Genomic DNA, 20,381 nt, shown 5'->3' with positions numbered 1-20,381 from the left:
TACTGCTGGATCCAACTTTTCCCAAAACGCAACTCAATTAGGGATGTCCCAATCAATTTGTTTGACCCCTATCTGATTCCTTTTATATTGGATATCTGCCGATGTCTGATCTGATAGCTCTATTTACCTAAATGTTTGTTAAATATTCACGTGTTTTAAATAAGAAGGTTTATTTGACAATGCATGTGTTTGTGAAGGAGCGTGCACGCGACTCTATTAATGAGACTTGGATTTTACTGTATAAGTTTTGTGAGAGTTTGTTAAATAATATTAAATAAAAATGTTATTCTTCGTTCACCGTGGAGAGAAAGAAGTTTTCTTCAGGAATTCAAGGTAACACAGGGTGAGTCATTGATGTACAAATTATCATTTTGGGGGTGAAGTATTTCTTTAACCAAACAACAACAAAAGAAATGTAATTTGGTTTCTCATCAAGATGCTCACTGGTAACAGAGCAAAGTCATTCTAACAAAGTCAAAGGTCAAAGTGACGGTCAGCTGCTCGCCTGCATCATTTTTCTACGTTGCTCTTCGCTAATGATAATTAGTGTGGAAGTTGAGTGAATCCAGGTGTTTTGAGGGGCTTAACAGTGGTCCAAATCACGTTTCACATTCACACATGATGCCCACAGTGGGGTAGAGAAGCATCGCTGCCTCACTAGCAGGTTGAGTAGTATAGTACAGTAAAGAAAGGATTGGATTTTGATAGACATTTTTTTTAACCATAATTAACATATACCCAGATTGACCTTTACAACCTTAAAAGGTATATTGTACTTGTACGTTTTAAAAACATGTTTATATAAATTATTATTTAGGCATATAGCATGGATGTGAGAAATAGGGTTGCGTTTTTAATTGGTTAAAAGGTTTAACGTTAGTGTTAAAATACAGTGGGGTTTTTTTTTTTTTTTTATCCGTTTATTGTAGGCCATTAGTCCACGCTTAGATTCCATGAGATGCAGACTCACAAACAAAACACTGAGGTGTTAGTAGAAGTTCTTCTAGTGTCCCACAGACTGTGAGACAGAGCCCTGGAGAGAGACATCCAGTTACAGATCACCATGTACCTGCTGGAACTGCTGCTGTACACTGACACTTGTGGGTTGTTCAACAGGATGTTTAATTTAGTGTGATCATTTATCAATGTTTATACGTACTGTTCTTCTCCCGGGAGAGGGAGGGAGGGAGTGAGAGAAGTGATTTTCTCCTCCTTGCAGTCCATGTACTCAAAGACTATCTTTTTTAAAATATTTTTTGCTGTTTGTGCGACCTGCACTGTCTCACTAAATGGATGCTGCAGCGGTATTTCCTTCAACGCACTGACAGATTTTTTTAAAGCCTGTGCGACATAAAGATAGGTTCACACAGGCTGTTTGTTATACATGTGTTTCCAAGCCTGAACTGAGCGTACACTGATGAAATCAACAAAAGATACTGTCAAGTTGCATAATGGGAAACGTAGGATCCAGCACTTTTGGAGCTTGACCCCTACCGACCTCTGCTGTTTTGATTTTTCACCATTCTTTTTTTTTTAACCCATCACTCATGACTTCCCAACCTTCATGGACGTGTGACACTAAACAGCTGACGTGTGTTTGTTCAGATGTTCATGGCATCATTAAACACTGTGTTGATTATTAATTTGATTCTTTCCTATGTGATTTCAGAGACATCTGGCAAAACTCACAACCCCCTCTCTGGAGCGGTGTAGTGTACATGTGTTAGATACCTTGTCCCTGGATGTGGGACACATCCAGTCCCTCTTTCAGTCGCAGAATGACAGCACCGAACTGGAAGTCAAAGGAATCGCTGAGAAGGAAAAAAAACACAGAAGAAAAAGATTAATATCAACATTGGACAGAATGAAGCCGGACATGCTCAACTAAATAGACACCAGAAAAAATAAATGTTAAAGAGAAGACAACAAAGCACAGCAGAGAGGACTGCTAACGGCAAACAGCAGGTTCAAGCATGTGAAGGTTGTACCCGGCCGCGGCTACTCGCTGGATGGAAAGTTAAGGCGCATTGCTGAGCGTATTAGCTGTGATTTTAATATCGTCGGGCTGAACCATCTCTGACCTTCAGCTCTAATAACATAATCCCCACACTTTACAATCAGGAACTCATTCAGCTTAAGTCCTTCACTCAGTCTCACATGACTTGAAACAAGATTTTCCCCATCACTGCTCTCCTGAGTGTATGTAGTACTACCAGGAATACTTCTAGTACTACGTTCTGGGTTTTGGGTGAGGATACTGGTTGCATAGTCTGTGCCCAGGGCCCCGGACCCTCATGGGGCATGATGGCTTCAGGATTTAACCAATTAGCTTGTGGTAATCCATTTTAATGAATCAAGTAATTAGTTGAAAATGTTTTTGTGTTATTCCTGCACATATAAAGTTTATTGTGAACTAAAATGAAAGAGGCTGTGAGGAACCTGAACAAATCCAGTTGTTTGAAAGAGATGTTTTCCCATTAATATAAAATATATATCAGAGAGGGAATTATAACCTGTTTGAGTTCCTAACACTAGCTCAAAAGCAGCTAAAAATACATCATTAAAACCACTCATGCCATGATTGATTTTTAATAAAAGCTAATATTTAATAAACAAAGACATTAACATTAATACAATATATAAATAATGTATTTCCTAAACATTTGTATTTTGCAGATAACCACTATAGTTCACAAATGCTTAACGGTTTTCACTGACTTTCGAGCTATGGAGCCCGGGGTTTAGTTTTTGACGGATATTATAATTTTGACAGATGATATTACTGAATGCAATTTAAGCAATAAACATGTTCAGTTTTCAAAAAAGAAAATATGCCATTTAGTTGTTCCTTCTTATTTTCCTTCTAGAGTGTATTGCTCCTTAATAAGGTAAAATTATTTTTTAACAATTACTGCATTAATCGATGGAAGTGTGATTATTGGGCGACTGTGGCTCAGTGTACAGCGGGCCATCCTTCAATGAGGGGATCAGCAGTTCGATCCCAGGCTCCACTAGGCCAATGTCGTCACACTTAAAATTGCTCCTGAGGTGTATTAATGGGTGTGAATGTTAGATGGTCCTGATGGGCAGGTGGCAGCTTCCATGGTAGCCCCTGTCATCAGTGTATGGATGGCTGTTAATGGGTGTGAAGGAGTCAATGACATGTAGTGTTAAAGCGCTTTGAGGGGTGGGAAGACCATTAAAGCGCTTTACAAGTACAGTCTATTTATGATTTAGCAATGGAATGATTGGGAGAACAGTGGATTACTACACTAATCAATAGCTGCAGGCCTATTTTAGAACAAATGACACAAGCTGCCATCATGCTGAATGTCAGGAATTTAAATAGCAGCAAATTTTAAACAACCCTTTAACCGCCTAACATCGAGATCAAGGAAGCAGAACCAATACATACTATAACATAGAGTAGTATGAGGAGACATGTCTATGGGCCTGTGTGGGTGGGTGTGTCTGAACAGATTACCTCTTTTTCTATTACATTGCTTTTTAAAGTCTGAGCTGCGACACATCCATGGTTCTGGTGTGACTGAATGGGTTGAATTCTCTAAGAAAATGTCCTGAAGGAATAAGTATTCCTTCAGTATTCATGCACCAGACTATTTCAATGTCACAGCATCTGGAAGAGCTCCTCCGGCTGTGTTGTAAAGACATTGCATGAAGTCGGTCTCTTTGAAGGAGCTCACTTACTGGATCATACTGATGTAAGTCTCCACATTCATCATGTCTCCGTCCCTCCAGTCGTTCTTGAAGCCCAGCACCAGGGTGTTTGGCTTTAGTCGACCCAGGCCGGCCGCCTTGAGAGGGGGAAGGATTGAAAACAAATTCACTCAAAGTGATCATTGTATAGAGCAGGAAATGAAAGGTGAAGGCATTCTGGTGGACTGTTCAGCCTGTTACTGTTGCCAGTTCTTACTAGATCACTCCCAGTTTTTAACATTTGAGATGGAAACTGGCAGCCCCGAGTATGACTCACCTCTGTTAGTACTATGAGTTATACCTCTATTATAGAGGTTCATTTAAGTTTCCCCTTCTTTTTGTTTCAAAAAATTATCAGAAAACGAAAGAAACTTTCTGCAAAATGGTTTAATTTCTCACAAAAAGAACAGCGCACCAGGACAATTTGTTCTAAAGTTCTAAAACTAGTTTAAATGTAAAATGTTAAACACCATATTTAGGACTAAGAATAATTCTTGTGATACTTTTTTAGCACTATTTCCTCCTGTTTGTGTGATGTTTGATAAAAAAAAATGCTGAAGATTTATATCTTCAGTAAGAAAGGGGCTTGGAGCTGAGAGCAAGAACTGTGTGCAGTCGTAAAAATATTTATAAATTAAATTTATACTTTATCTTTTATTTTAATTTCTTTCTTATATGTTCCCAGGCAGCCTAATGAGGCCATGTGTGTGATACTGGCTTCTTTTTTTAAAACAGTATATTGATTAGAGAAAATGTAGATCATTTGAGACAGTTTAAGGACTCAATAAAGTTTATGGCCTCTTACACAATGAATACAATTTTGAATGTTTCTTGTTGGCAACATTTTTTAACAACTGTGAAAAACGTGCCGTTAGAAGCATGTGCTTGTGAACACCAAAAGTCAGAACACACTGAGCCAACACGGCTGCCTGTTGTTAGATGTTGGCATTGCTGAGCTTGAGGCTTGAACAATGCGCCCTGGGTAAAGTGTAGACGGATATGGGCAGAGCCCTTTAATCAGCGACATCCTCCAGAGCAACAGAGGCTGGGTTTTTCATACCTGGAGCAAGTACTGTGTACCCTGCCTCATGTCCTCAGCGAACACCGGTGAGTAGAAGGCCTTGGTCTCGTTCTTCAGTAGCCAACGCTGGTACCGGGCCTGGTCTGTGGCCAGTTCTTTGAAGTTTGGCCTTCTGTAGCCCTGTGGACACACACACACACACACAGTGAATGAAACCAACCCCAAAGCACTACAGGTCCACATTACCGAGGACAGACGTCACAGAACGGTTCATTTAATCAGATCACAGATGGGAGAATTCAACCTGTAGAACAAAGTGCCGCCCTGAATCTCCTCATCAGGCACTTTGTTTATTTCCAAAGAAAAGCTGCTCTCCAGCCAGGAAACTGGATGTAGTGCCATTAGCTGAGAGTGTTTACATCATTTAACTTGGAAGCAATAGAAGCCTGCGGGATGGGGCATGGGGGGGGGGGGGGGTTCAGAGGCCCCTTGTGGAGGTGTGTGTGTTCTACGGAGCCAGAGAGCTGTTGGACTGCACAGAGCCTGCATTCATCCACTCAAAATGTCCCTTCCATTGTGAGGCAGTAATGCCTGGCAGGGGATTTGTTAGAAGGCTTTTTACGCCGTGGATACAGGAGTGGAACAAGCATGTCACTTGTATCGTCGCTGATGAGCTCATTTCTGAGCTCTAAGGTGACTCAGAGAGAGGTATGCAGAGCAAGGACAGGTAAGAAATCACACGACCGTGATGATGATGATGTTTTTGAGGGAAAATGAATAAACAATGAATTTACATAGAGCAAGAACATTTTGATCAGTAGAAGAGCATTAAAATGGAAATATAGGAGTTATCTGCTCAGGCTGTATCTACCATGCTATATGCAGATATAAATTTAACTTTCACCAGGTCATAAGCAGACATTATTCATCTGCCAAATAAATTCATTAACTTGTCAAAAACATACCATGTGAAATGTGCCATAGGTTGACTTGGCTAGCCTGCAAAGAACTAATGGGGAAAGGTACTAGAAAAAATAGAACTGACAGTCTGGGCTGTGTGCAAATTTAGGGTTTAAAGTGAACTAATTATTTTTAAAAGAGATGTTTTAAAATAAAAAATGAACAGAAAGACATTCATTAAAGTGGCTTGATTTAGCATGCGCAATCAAGCCACTTCCCTCATGCTAATAGCTAGCTACCCAAAACTTGCACTGTGTACTTTGCTTTAGGCAGGTTAACTGAAATATCATACAAAACACTTCAGCGATATGATCAAAATCATGTCAAGCTTTGGCTCAGACGGTGCAGCAGTGTGGGCTGCACATGGTGATGGGAGAGCATACTGTGCATGCAGAGGGTTGTCATTTTTCTGAATTCCTATTAAATGGGATGCTGGTAAACAATCTGTACATGTGATGGAAAAGTTCTGTTGAATGCAGTGCATGGTTACCATCCAATGAAAGGGGTATACCTTCAACTTAAACATGTCAGACCAAATTGTTCTTTATGTGTATTTTACTAAAATAAGTACACTATTGAAGTGTTTTTAATTGAAATTGTGGACAATTTCCAAAAATGCCAAGCTTAACTTCTCTTGGAAATATGCAAAGCCTTTACATCCCTAGCTGAGCCACTCTTTCAGTTTGCCTGCTGGCCTATGATGTCTTTGTGGGAGAGACAGTTTCTTTAGTTCCAATTTATGATTTTTTATGATTCCCAAGGATAAGGATGATTACTTTTGTCTGTGTTATCTGCAGTATTTCATTTAATGCTTTCATCTATAAGAATCGGGAGCAATGTGATCTTTGAGGCAATTTAAAACCATCCGTAGTATGTTGAATATTAAAAATGTTTTACAAAAGAAGCAAAATAATAACAATAAAGTATCTACTCACTGTGCGAATGTGACCACACATCATCAGGCCTACGTTCTTGGTGAAGGAGTGGACCAGATCCAGAAGAGCTGGACGGGAGTTGGGGTAACCAGTCATCACCAAACACTGGGGTCTAAAGGCAGACACATCCAAGAAAACATTCAAATTAAAATAAATAAATATATATATATATATATATATATATATATATATACACACACACACACACACACACACATACACATATTTAATACAATACTTTCATAGTTTTCATTTTTCACATGGCATTTACAGCATTACTAGCGTTAAAATCTTCAGACCCTTTTTCTTCTGACCTTCACAGTGGCCTCTAGCCGTCTTAGCACAGGACAAAAAAGAAAATAAGAAAAACAGGAGCAGAGTAGCGCACTTCAAAGCAAATATGTTAAGCACCAAGGGATTTAATAGAGGCGGGGAGAGGAGACAAGACGGAGCTGAAGATGCCATCAGATGCCTTTTAATCTCCTGCTTGGTTTGCTGCCATGGGAACAGCCCAACGGTACGTTAGCACTAATATGTCCTCAAACACACCACATGTGCATCATTCAGAGAAGGAACACATGTTGTATGATGGATATAGAATAGTAATAATACCTGCTTTAGGTACTTGTGGTGTATTTCAAGTTCATGGATCATCAACAGAATTGATGACAATGAACGTTATTAAATGAGAGATACATTATTTGTCCATCGATACTGATTCTAATAGCTAAATCGGACACAACGATTGTGTTTAATGGAGCTGATGATGGGAGTAGCTTATGAGTTAAGAGTGTACAAAACTACATGGTTATTTCATATAGTCCATTTATTTATTGAATTACTAGAAAATCGTCTATATCAGATGAGCTGTATCGGCATAGAAAACTTTGTCCATATCGCACTACCACACATTCTGTTAAGATACTGCCTGGTCCAGGTTTAGTGTTAGTAACTACAGGCGTGTTTAGTAAGGGTGCTTCTTTGTGTTTAGTACCTGAAGTTCTTGATGTGGTCCTCAACTCCGCTGAGGTGCAGAGTGTGGGTCAGGGCCTGGTGGTAGGTCAGAGCCTGGGTCGACGAGCCCCAGTTCACATCTGGTGGGCAGGACGCATGCAGGCAGAAACAAACAGTGAAGTTGGGAAGTGTGTTTACGGGTCGTCCTGCCAGACCAAAGGCTGGCTGACCCATGTGGTGTTACAGGCAATGGGAAGGCCTCGTATGTGTGTGTAGCTGCATGTCAAACTGAGTGTGCACACAGGTGTGTGTGTTCAGAGCTGCAAGGCCAGCCTTGTGTTTGAGGAGGTGCACAGATGTGTGTAGGGGGGATGGAACAACTTGACGGCTCAGTGTCGTGTAGCAGGGAGATTTATTCATTCAAACTTTGCTTACAATTTTGACTTTTGTAAAGGTAACAGTCTTAAATGTTTGGAAATGCAACAACAGATTGTCCAGGTCATGGTTAGTATGTTATGGGTGCATTCTATATGTCAATTAACATATGTAGCAATAACAAGTTATTGGGATTTCATGGCAATGAACAACTACCGTGACAACACACTGCAGATTGTTGGACTGAAATAATAAAAACAAAGTATAACACCCCTTCAGCATAATATTTTGACGTTGTAGTTCAGTTACATGAGAGTATCGAACATTTGCTTTACTTTTTAAAAGTTTTTGTTCTGAAAAAATAAAATGGTAGTTTGCCAAGCTAGACTCACTACTTCCTTGGGTTAGAATTGTTCAGTTAAAAGCTAGCTAACCCCAGCTTACTTTGACGTAGTACTGAGAGTATAAACCACATAGAGTCATTTAGCTTATTATCAAAATATTTCTTGCTGGGCCTATTAATAAATGGTTAATTACCTAAAAACAGCTTAAACCATAAAGATCTTTATAAAACCACAATAAATGAATCTGCATATTCTTGTTCATGAAGTCATGATAATCAGACAGCTTGTCGCTCAGTGAATGTTTTTCACTTGAGGTTAAGCTATGCTAGGCTAGCAGTTTCACCCCCACCTCTTAAAATTAGTTCAGGTTATTGAGCAAAATAACCGAAACAGGATTTTTTTTTTTTTAAAATGGGAAATTATTTGAATTATCTTAGTCAACTATCATATATTGTCATATTAACGCCACTATTGTATCCCGTCATTATAATTACAGCATTTAAAAAAAATAAAATCATTCTGTGAGATGTTTGTTTGCACCAATGTGTAGAAAATGACTAGGACTCAGTGACTCACCTGGCTTCTTGTAGCTGACGTAGATAAAAAGACCCAGAACGATGACGTTGGTCATGAGAGCAGCCCACCAGTTGATGACGAACATCACCACGCAGCACAGTATCGCTCCAGCGAGTGAAACCCACATGTTGTAGTATTTGAAGCTGGGACGCCATCCTACAGCACCGATGAAAAACGAGTCATCACATTGCAACAAAAGGGGAACGATATTCAAAAACATAAAAAAAGACTCAAACTGCTTGTCACATATCTGTATTACAATGTTTGCTAAATTAATATTTATGGTAAACTGAGGAAATGCACTTCATGTTAAGGTTGGGTCTAAGTCAGATTTGTTAAAGACTCCTTAAACTGGGACCAAATTAAGTCAGACCTGCTATTCCAAACACTAAAATCATCCTCCATGAACATTTTTTACAATACTTTTCATCAATAACATGGTCTTAAAGTAGCAAATGTTGCTGTTAAATAGGATGGATAACGTTAAAGTTGAAGTTGGATATGTGCTTGGGTTAAAGAATGGGAGTTAGCAGCCTGTTAGACTGGAGACCAGAAGGTTATACCAGCTATTAGAGACCATGTTTGTTTACTGGGTACCACAGAAACTAGACTAGTAGGATTTTAGTGATGGGATTCAGTCAGACTGTGTGTGGTTACACAATGACAGCGTCTAAAACAAACCACAGGACATAAAGGGTACATTGACGTGCTGGTCCTCGCAGGCCCATTCAGGGGTTTTATGTGTCCCAGAGAGTGGGGAGAGATTGGCCCTGAAGAGGCCACAACACCAAATGGGGGACGGAATAGTTTGTGGTTGCAGAGGCAGTAAAATACATCACATTCTGTATTACTGCTTGCCTCTAATTCAGTCATGTACCATTTAAGTCCGTGTAATTATATGACCTGCTTGGAGGAATGAGAAGCAGACTGAGAATCTGTACCTGGAGTTCTGCTAGAGCTTTGGTAATGAAAGGGGGAAAAAGCACAGAACTCAATATAAAAAAGATCAGCTGTTGTATATGCATTTCATTCAGCCACAGTCTAAAATAGACAGCTAACCCAAACTACAAGAAATGTAAATACCATCTCACCTACATTCAGTGGTATCTAACCATGCAGATAGTTTGTGTTTCAGGTTTTGAGACATCTGCGCCTGAGATTTCAGCTTAACCATGATTCAATGGAGGTGAATGGAATCCCAATCTCTTTCCAGAAACATTTGACCTCATGCAATAACATTTTGGTATTTTTAATCTTAACTTCCTTACTTATCTCCTACGCTGGTACAAAAGTGCCACATCAGATTCAGCATCGCTTCTAACTTTAAATAACTGTGTAACTGATCAGCGTAAACATGATGAATTCCAGCTGTGCATCCATGAGCGCACTTTCATAAGATAGTAAATGACATTAACACCATATAAGGCTATGCGTCCTGTCCCATATGTCATATGTTGAAGTCATGCTTTTGGAGATCCGTTTAGGTAAGTCTCATTTTTAGCATCGTCAGCAGAAGAATAATTGGACCTGCTAAAGATCAGTAATGGGGACAAATGATGAGTTCTGTAAACTCTCCGTCACCTGAGGGTCAAACTGTTTCTGAAATAAAACGTCTCGCAAAACGATAGATGACTGAAACGGGTGGGGGTCAAATCACTGAAGTCATTTTGCAGGTTGAGATGTTCATATTGATATATACTAGTTTTATACAATAGCATTAATAGTCGATTTAAATGGATATTGAAATCATTAGGAAATTTGAATACATTTGGAATTATATTGGTCTATAATTGAAATTGCAGAGTCAAACAGGAAAATGTCAACATAACTGTGAAGTGTAGTATATGGGCTTTCAAACTTCCTTCAAAGTAATTTATGATAGAATCCATGAATGAGAAACTACTTTTGGATATCAACAGGCTAACTGCATACGACTCCTCCGACAGGTCTTGACCACTTGTATATTGTGTGCTCAGAGAGAATTTAAAATAAGAGAAAACCGGTGAATGCGGCAATTTCCCCTTAATCACTCGTATAAGCCACTCAAGAACTAGGCTCTGATCCTTTCTTCGATCAAGCTGTTAATATTTCTTAGTAACTAAATGTATGATAAACTTATGCTCAACAGTTTAATTAAGATCCGCTTCTTACAAGCCAGAAACAGCTTTGAGTTGGGATGTCATTAATGTTGACGACCTGTAGCTACAAAAGCAGAGGATGTCAGGTATTGTCACACTGAAATAAGAGTTGTAACCTGCCAACTTGCTTACCTTTTCTTTCAACGGCTACTTGATCCAAACACTGCAGGCCCTGATTCATTACTATCAAGTATTTATATGATTTACATGAAACTGGCAGATTCGGGCTTTGCTGGTCTTGCTGGGACTGCAAAAACACACAGTCCCTTCACGATCTTAGAGGGCCATTAGATACTCATGCTTCTAATCCCTCACATGATCCTCACAGATCCCAGCTTGCAGAGAGCACATCAACGAGACAACAGCAAAGTTTCATTGTGACTTTTGTCAAGTGACTTGTGGGAACAAAGCTAATCCTTTCACTGCTGCAAATGAGAAGCCAGCTAACGTTGCCTCATTGTTTTGTACATTTCTATTTGCTATTTGCTATTAACACAGAGTAACACTGTTTCTGGGAAAACGTGTTATATTTCCAATCTTGAATGCATCACAAAGTAAATTCAACTGGACTAGATTGGAGGCAAAGACCGATATCTCAAAACCTGGGCAAATAAAAACCAAAGCTATCTGCAACGAAGAATACCATTGGTAGTACCTGAAAATACTTTTCTGTAAATTTTGGTGAACTCGCCCTTTAAATGGTAACTTTGGTATTTTTCATCCAGCACCCCATTTCCCACGTTTTTGTGTCTCCGCTATGTAATCATATCAGAACAAATTGGCACAGCCAATGTATGTCCACTAAAAGGGCTTGTTTTTGCCACTGACAGGCTCTGATTGTTATTAAAACCAGATTCTGGTAACGTTATGGAAATAGTCTCGCTCAAGGAGAAGTCTCGTTCTGAAATCTCGTAAGGTGACACCTCGCCAGGAGACGATTGTGCAAAAAGTTTGCTGTGTTGGAGAACAGACAGCTTAGCTTTATCTAAAAGATTTTCAATGTCATAGCTTTAGACAAAGTGGATGAGGTCTTTAATTATGGATAGAGTGCTCCTACAAATCTGCAGCGTTCTCTTTCAATACTGGATTTATTTAAAAAAAAGTTTTCCCCATTACTCACTTATACACAAAAACATGGGAAAACAGAGTAGAGAAAATACCGAAGTTTAAGAACAACAGCAAATATAGCAAATAGCAAATCCCTAGTGAACCTGTACAACATCACCTCTGAAAAAAAGCTACCGACACATTCAGATATTTCTATGCAACGCTAAGAGAGCAGAGATCAGGCTCTCACCTACCCAGTTTGTCCAGCCAAGAGACAAGTGATGCTACTGGATTGTCCCAGAAGCATTACACCTCCTGACAAACTGTTCCAATGCATTGGTCATTAAACAGCATGGCCAGACAAACACTGAAATGTTGTACTCTACATCTAAAAAAGGCCCACCACTCTCCCTCATAATCATTACCCACCCCATCACGTTAAAAGGACTGCTCTGATGTGGCAGAGTCTCGGTCACAGTGACCCACACTGCTGTATGCACATATTTCCATGATTGGAGGAACGGTTGGGGCATATGGGAAACACCATCTTGATAAGCATCAGCTTTAATGGTCATGAACATACATAAAAAATATACATGAAATTTCCCTTCTGCAGTGCAGCAGTGGGCTGCTAAGAAGCACCAGGGAAGAAACTGTATCAATAGGAACTTGATAAACCTTTCATTAAGATATGACTAACAGTTGATCATAGCACTTAGATTTCACATCATGTTCTAAGAATATTACGCTAGACTGCATTATCTAGCTAAAATTCATTAATTCCTCCTCAAACTGATGTATTCGACTCTTAACAAGGCTTGTGTACCATCAAGAATTAGCATTTTTGAGCTCTGATTTTGGAAACATTTTTAAACCACTTGAAAAAAACGTGGTTTATGGAACAAGCAAGCGGACAGGATTGTCTCATATTGTCAGCTTTCTAAAAACTACAAAATCTGAATTTTTGTTCAAGACCCACTGATTTGAATGAAATGACCACAATCACTGGATGGGCTCACTGGGTGAATCCATGTCAATCTTTAACACTGACTTAACTTAGTTAAGTGAACTTTGACGTGCAAATTTACTCTGTTGAAGAATAGTAGAGTGTCTTCACATTGCTGATCTCTGAGCTACCTAAAGGCCAGAGAATCTAAAACCGGAGAAGCCATTACAGCCTAGCAGCAGGTACGTCTATTGAGTAAACTGTTAACGGATTATCCAGTTAACCGTCAAGTCTCCTGACCATTGAATTAGTCTGACTATTTCGGCGTTGGCCCGTACCGTCAAAAGCCCCTCATTCTCGTTGTCTCTACGCGTTTTTTGTTGCCATCTTACACACCTGCTGATGGCAGGGTAAAGTCTGTTTAATGTTGGGTCCAAACGGATTCGGTGATTTACTCACATACAGCGCCTCTGGCTGATTTCTACATAAGTTCAGGGTTGCAGTGCATGTGTGAAAGGGGCTTATAATAGGAACGGTCTTGTGAGTTGTAGCTCTAAATTTCTAGAGCAGTTAGACGTGTCCTTAGCTGCAGAGGGCCTCACAGTAATTCCTTCCAAAACACCGGATAACCCGTGACTCTGTAATCGTGGCTGATGAGCTGCTCGTTATGACATGGGACGTCTCTTATAATAAGGTCCACCTTAGCCTTAAACTTCCGGATAAGCACATTTGAATTATTATTTTTTTTTAATCTTACCTGGTGAGTTAGCCAGTGAGGCGTGGAACACAGAAAAGTTGATCAAGGCGTAGGACGCCAAGAAGAAGTTGGAGATGATGGGGGCAATTATGTTCAACTTAGCTGCAAGAAGAAAACATAAAAACAGTCAACTTAGGGTGGGCCAGAACTCAAATGTCAGGTCCTCTAGTCCTTTCAGCAAGACCATGAAGAGGATTCTTAGTGGAGTTTAGACTGGAAATGACACAGTTTACTCTGCTGACATCAATAGCAGTGCAGTCAATCCATTCCTTGTGCCAAATGTCATATCAAGCAATAACATTGGCATCAGATTTGGTAGAGATATTCCCAGTCCCCAGAGTATGCGTCCTAATAATTATTGTACCCTAATCTTTTCTCTATACAGCAGTGATCAATTTGCCCTTGATATCCAAGGTCACCTCAAGGTGAATCCTAATGTCCCTTTATGACCCCACCGAGTTGCGTTAGAAGTCTGCTAAACGGTAAGGTCTCTAAGAACAGCAAAATCAACGATGCTTTATTTAATAAAATCTCAATTTTGTGGTTGTTTTTTTTTTTTTTCAATGAATACTGCAGCCTCAAGGCTTTGAGTGTAACTTACATTTATTGTGATCTCATTCAATAACAAAGGTTTATTGTCAAAGTACAAGTGAGTGTTGTGTGCAGCTGTACCGATGAGGATGAAGGCCAGAGCGATGCCGAAGGTCAGGATGTAGCCTCGGAGGGGCTCGTTGTTCTTGCCGTAGCCTTTGGCGAACATGCCCAGGCCGGGGTAGATGTTGTCCTTACATAAAGCCTGTGGAAGATTAAGGGTGTCAGAAATATATCTATACGCCAGAGTATCACGATATTACGTTATGCAGGACTTTATTGATTCTTAAAATCAATATTGATTTTGAATGAAAAGTAAAAAATGCCAGGATTGGTGGCAGATCGGACAAAAAGTAGTGGTATGTTTGATGTTACAGGGACTGTGATGAATGCAAATGCAGAGCTTACTGATCTGATTGCAGGAAAAAAGTTAGCCGTTTTAACACAGATTGTATGCATATAGCAGCAGTGTGTTCTATATACGATGAACGTTTTTCTAAAGTTGGATTTTATAAAAAAAATGTAATATATTGAGTCGTAACCCCTTTATCGTGAAAAACATCATATCGCCAGATTTTTGCCAATACGCAGCCTTAATGGAAACAGTAAACATCATGTAACATGATAGTTGAAGTTAATCAAAAACTACAAATTTACAGTTTTAGCCGTTTGGTCAGTTCTTACCTGAAAAACTTTAGGTGCACTGACTAGGGAGGCCAGCGCTGAGGACAGAGTGGCAGAGAAGATTCCAGCAGTGATAAGTGGCCCAAAACCAGAAACCATGCTCATCACCTGAACAAAAGATTAAAGGCAAGTGGAAAGGTTTGACTTTTGCACCCAACAACTAACACTTTTTCTTATTTCAATCTCTGTCTCTGAAAGGATTCATACATCACTTATTGTCATTATGCAACAAAAAAAAATACAGTTGTAGCCCATTTGCAACACAAGAAAAAAACAGGACAAACAAAACAGAACCAAAACAGTAGTGCAATGCTGTAGAGCATTTGCTTTCATTTTTTTCCTGAGGCTCCTAATAACCATCAAACCCCATCTCGTCATGGAGCTGCTTCGTACCTGGAAGTCGTTCTGCAGGCCGTGGCGGCAGCTGTCTTTTTCGGTCCTGCATGTGGAGAAATCGTAGCCGAACTTGCAGGCTGCGTCGGTGCAGTTCATCATGAACTGAGAACTGACTGTGTCGTTCATGTTCCCGGTGGCGTCTCTCACGATGCAGGAGCCTGGTGTGAAACGAGTACACCGGTGAAAACGTATTTAAGAAATGTGATTCACTTCTACAGAACTACGCAGAATGTCACGTAAAAGCACTGCACCTGTCGAAACAGCGACACCCAGGTAGACTATTCCTGTGATCAATATGGCCAGCAGGGTTCCTCTGGGAATGGCCAGCTGTGGGTCCTGCAACAAACAACCACAACTCAGACTCAAGATAACAAGCAATCCGTCCATCACAAACCTTTTAATCCGTATCAATAAAGGGCTTTTAGGTGATGTCATCGATCCTCTTACTGCCGTACTGAAGGTCACCGGCTCAATCACTGTGTCACCGTTGATTGGGTCGCTATTTTCCAACAGTTAGACAACGAAAGCACCACTCATATTCGCCTGTGCGGTAGAATCTACACAGACGACGAGCTTTCTTGGTTTGATGGCTTTAGTCGTTTTGTTCTTAAAAGTCAGGAACAAATCTATTTTCAAGACCCTCTTTTGATTTGAAACGATGTGAATTATTTCTTGCTGATATTGTAGGCCTTTGGTGCCATGATGTAATGTTAATGATTCGTGGTTGATTAAGTGATGTCATTGTGTCGGTTGACCTGATTGGTCCATGTGGGGTCTACCAACCTTTTGAAGACATGCTCTGTCATTGTTTTGTAAAGTAACCTGATAGAGGTCCATGTACCCAAACGTTGACACTAAATATCTCTGAATGCAAGTGAAGAAGACAGCGTGTGGGAGTATTTTGTTCTATTCATGATTACAGTGGACTTACAGCGAGGTCTCCTGAAATGTTGGCTCCAGCCAGAATACCAGTGGCGGCAGGGAAGAAGATGGCGAAGACAGAGAAGAACGTCTCGCCCCGGAAGTCGGGGCCCATGTTTTCCCACATGATTGCACCTGATGGGGAATAAGAGTTTTAAACACCAAAAACGGCAGCTGATGAAGACATAAAGCTAACAGCCCTCAGGGTTATGAGTAGAGCTGCCCCCTCTTCATCCATTAGTCTACTAATCTGTCGTTTTGGTCTTAGTCGACTAAGATTTGTTTAGTCGCTCTCTGGCGTTTCAGAGAATAATGCAGAGCACAGCCTATAGAGTATAAACGAATAAGCACACACGCTTATCTGCGGAGGCGCCAAGCGCGAGATTAACCAAAGCTTTAGTCGTTTTTAATGCTTTTTTTTCATGATGAATAAGTTATTTTCAAGAAACACATGAACACATCTGTGGTATACAAAATATTTAAAGTGGTGCTTTTGTGTTTCTTTTGGTAGAAACTCATTTTTACAGATCTGATTAAATCAAGTAAGCAATTAGTCTGTGAGTTGACTATGAATTTATTTGGTGGAGGACAGCCCTAGTTCTGAGGTGGTACAGATGTTATTTCACTTCAGAAATCAGCATGTGGTCGTACCGTCGTAGCCGAAGAAGCCCAAAGATTCCTTCGCCTTGACAGGAATGAAAGTTCCGATGAAGTAGTTGATGATGGCTGTGATGAGGACAATGAGCAAGAATATCTGGGCCTACAGGGAAGAAAAAATGACCAAGTCATTAGTCACAATGGATCTCCTTAACCAATGCATAAATCAACCATTGTGTGTCTGTGTGTGTGTGTCCTGAGTCTGATAGGGTTTTCATAAAGCCTGTTATGGTAATTTTCATCAGGCTTGAGCACTTCTAACTTCTATGCAGTTTGTGTTAGCGGTGTATCAAAGAAAGGGGGATCATGCTCGTACCTTGGCCTCCCATTCCATTCCTGCCACGGAGATGCCCAGGAGAAGGATAACTGTGATGGTGCCGATGATGCGGATATCGTTGAGTTCATCGGTCATAATGGCATCTACACCCTGAGAGACAATACAAGGAGTTGTTATATAGTTATATAAATTGAGTCCATCCTCTCCTCCTCCATCACCATCAGGTACGCTGCTGCCACTGCCAAGGACAAAGGCAGACTGCAGAGTATCATTTGGTCTGCTGAGGGAGTGATTGGCTGCAATCCGCGGTCACTCCAGGACTTGTTCTCCTCCAGGACCCTTAGGCCGGCAAGAAAGACTGTAGCCGACCCCTCTCACCGTGGAACCAAACTGTTTGAGGGCTGCGGCCCATCATGACCAAGACCTTAAAAACAGTTTTTTAATAGACTGTTTCTGATTCTAGTAAAACAATGAAGTACCTAAAGTGCGACCACTGGACTTCTCTGCAAGGTTCACTGGATGTTACAAGGGACTCAATACAATAGAGTCCGTCTTAAACAACAGTCAGGTGACCATTGAACACAGACAGATTTTGCTAGCTCTTATCATTACTGCCGTTTGTCCTCAGTCTTCCTTTTGTACAAAAACACCTTCAAACAAGTAGCAATAACCAAGTGTGTGAAAGCACCCCAAGGCACAAAGAGACTTACGGCAAGAAGTTCCACGACAGTTTCGGCAAAGCCCACCACATACATGGCTACAGCCACTGCATTGGCAAAGGCAAAAATCAGACCAATAGAACCTCCGAACTCTGGGCCAAGACTCCTCGAAATCAAGTAATATGCTCCACCTGGAAATAGAAGGTAGTGGACAAGACGTTAGTCAAAGTAAACGGTTTTGAAAAGTTGGAACAAAATGTATTTTTTTAATTTTCTAATTAAAGATAGATAGATTGATAGAAATATCATTTTATTGACTATATTATACTGTATTACTGACTGTAAACTGTATTGTTTATGTAGTAAGATGTTATCCCAATGTTTGCATCAGAAAGTATTGCACTAGGGATTAATTGTCAGCCCCCCCACCGATAGGCCTGTCACCATAACCAGTTGTGTTGGGTGATATATTGTCCCAGAAATAATTGCAATAAACTGTATTGCCATTTTTAGCTCATTTTATGCCACTGACATAATGATTATATAATAGCATGATAGTGCAAGTTCATTAGTGCTCAAAGAGCAATGCACTTTTACTTATTAAGAACTCACACGACATTGGAAATGGAATGTGGAAAATAATATTTACATATAATAAATAAACATACGCAAAATAAAACCACACTATCAAAACTATAACTGCAATTTACTCAAGGGTTATGTTTACAAAAATGTGCAGTGCAAAGATTACGCAACACTATCCATGTTATGTCCATAAATCAAAGAATAAGTCTATAACGCGAAAACAATTGAAGTCATGTCTATTTATTTTACAATAAATTGATAATCTAAAATGATCGAGGACATGTATTTATAGCATATGTCAATTATGTAATTATCATAACAGGCCTACCCAAACCCCACCTGAGATCAGGGCCCAGTGGGGTACTCCAGTTAGAGCCCGATTCATCTACTAACACACTCTCCTCAGACCTGTCTGTTGTCTCAGAGGCTTCCATTAGCACAATTATCAACGGCCAGTTATGCCCCATCCTCTCAGCGAGTGGAACACCACGGCAACACAAAGCCCACGTTGGGAGAGGTCTCTGTGGCAGCACATACTCCTCTTCAAGGTTATTTTAGCTCTAGGATCACATATCACACTGCCAATCTACTGTTTGAGGGAGCGTGTCTGGCTGGGCACGCTACCTGCTGCAACAAAGAGCTTAGCGTTACCAAGAGGCCTGGATGGAAAATTCAGAAGCCCACAAAAAGCTGCACTGTGTTGTAGATGGTTGTTTATGTTACACTAATGTTGAATAATTAGTTTAATATCCCCATGCACAAATGGAGCTCAATTTGGTCTGACCAAGGGGTTAGAAATCTCTGCTCAGAAGACCCCCATCATTATGTTATGAGATTATAGTGAGTAACCCATACCTAAATTGTCAGGACAAATCCAAGCTATACCTTTAAGCCGTACACAAATTTGGACGCATGCAAGAGAAGAAAAATGTGATGATAATGGCAGGAAAGATAGCGGAAAACGGGCGCCAACTTGGTAAATGTGTGAATAATGAGTAGCTAGCATAATGCAGTTTAGATAACACAGCTCCCTTTCTTCATTAAAATGTGATCACTGCATCAAAACAAAAGCAGGGGCCAAGAAAAAAGATGAACCCCGCTCAACTTTGGCTGTAAAGCAACATGACGTAATCCAGCAAGGCACTGTGATGGCCAATAAAATGTGTGCAAGCTGCCAATGCTGGTAGATCACTTTGCAGATCGACCAGACTAATTCTACCATTTACCTCAATCATCAAGGCATATGATAAAATAATTGCCAGCCCAATAACTTTCTCAGATTTATAAACTGCCTGGCATTCAAGTTGTTCTAACAGACCACGTAAGGAATAGACTGTTCTTATTTTGTTAAGTACATTTAGTTTGAAGCCCATTTTTTGCAACTCCAAATTAGCATCCTGATTAATATCTCTGTCAACGGGAATAACAGATGCACCTTGCTAACCAAGATGGCTAGCTAGCGTTAGCTGGTAGAATTGTTGCTATGCTAACAGTACCTGGCCCCGTCAGGCTTTGCTCTCTCCCAGCTCCTCCAAATTGTCCAAATATGGTCACTTCTGGCTTTGGAAAAAAAAATAAGATGGTGGCGGCCAATGTTCCAAACTCGAGGCTTCAAAACAGCAGTCCACAAACCAAAAGGGTGACTACATCCACTTCTATATACAGTCTATGGTTGAGCGCCTTCATCAGAATCAAAAAGGTTTATGAAAGTTTAAATAGCCCTCATTAGCATATCACTGGCTCTAGATGGACCAGTTCTATCCCATGAGGCCTCACTGTAACTAAACAGTGTTGAGGGTAAAGTAATTTACAATACTTTCTGTCTGCCTCATACACGGAAC

At 40.3% G+C, this 20,381-nt stretch overlaps 1 protein-coding gene across 1 annotated transcript in view; it reads right to left on the bottom strand.

Annotated features, from left to right (window-relative positions):
• slc12a2 (solute carrier family 12 member 2) overlaps window positions 1–20,381 on the bottom strand; it is a 60,232-nt gene that overhangs the window by 16,443 nt on the left and 23,408 nt on the right. Inside the window, exons 5-19 of the mRNA XM_054612941.1 lie at window positions 18,007–18,146; window positions 17,336–17,446; window positions 17,014–17,122; window positions 16,373–16,497; window positions 15,693–15,777; window positions 15,439–15,599; window positions 15,046–15,153; window positions 14,443–14,566; window positions 13,771–13,872; window positions 8,883–9,038; window positions 7,628–7,727; window positions 6,634–6,745; window positions 4,778–4,918; window positions 3,709–3,815; window positions 1,732–1,811 (exon numbers count right to left, since the gene is read on the bottom strand). Of these exons, the coding sequence (XP_054468916.1) occupies window positions 1,732–1,811; window positions 3,709–3,815; window positions 4,778–4,918; window positions 6,634–6,745; window positions 7,628–7,727; window positions 8,883–9,038; window positions 13,771–13,872; window positions 14,443–14,566; window positions 15,046–15,153; window positions 15,439–15,599; window positions 15,693–15,777; window positions 16,373–16,497; window positions 17,014–17,122; window positions 17,336–17,446; window positions 18,007–18,146 (1,761 nt within the window). The remainder of the gene's footprint in view (window positions 1–1,731; window positions 1,812–3,708; window positions 3,816–4,777; window positions 4,919–6,633; window positions 6,746–7,627; window positions 7,728–8,882; window positions 9,039–13,770; window positions 13,873–14,442; window positions 14,567–15,045; window positions 15,154–15,438; window positions 15,600–15,692; window positions 15,778–16,372; window positions 16,498–17,013; window positions 17,123–17,335; window positions 17,447–18,006; window positions 18,147–20,381) is intronic.

Source organism: Anoplopoma fimbria, chromosome 14, assembly GCF_027596085.1.
Source record: "Anoplopoma fimbria isolate UVic2021 breed Golden Eagle Sablefish chromosome 14, Afim_UVic_2022, whole genome shotgun sequence".
Classification (NCBI taxonomy): Eukaryota; Metazoa; Chordata; class Actinopteri; order Perciformes; family Anoplopomatidae; genus Anoplopoma; species Anoplopoma fimbria.
Note: the sequence above shows the minus strand (reverse complement) of the source record. Positions and strands in the feature narration are given on the sequence as shown.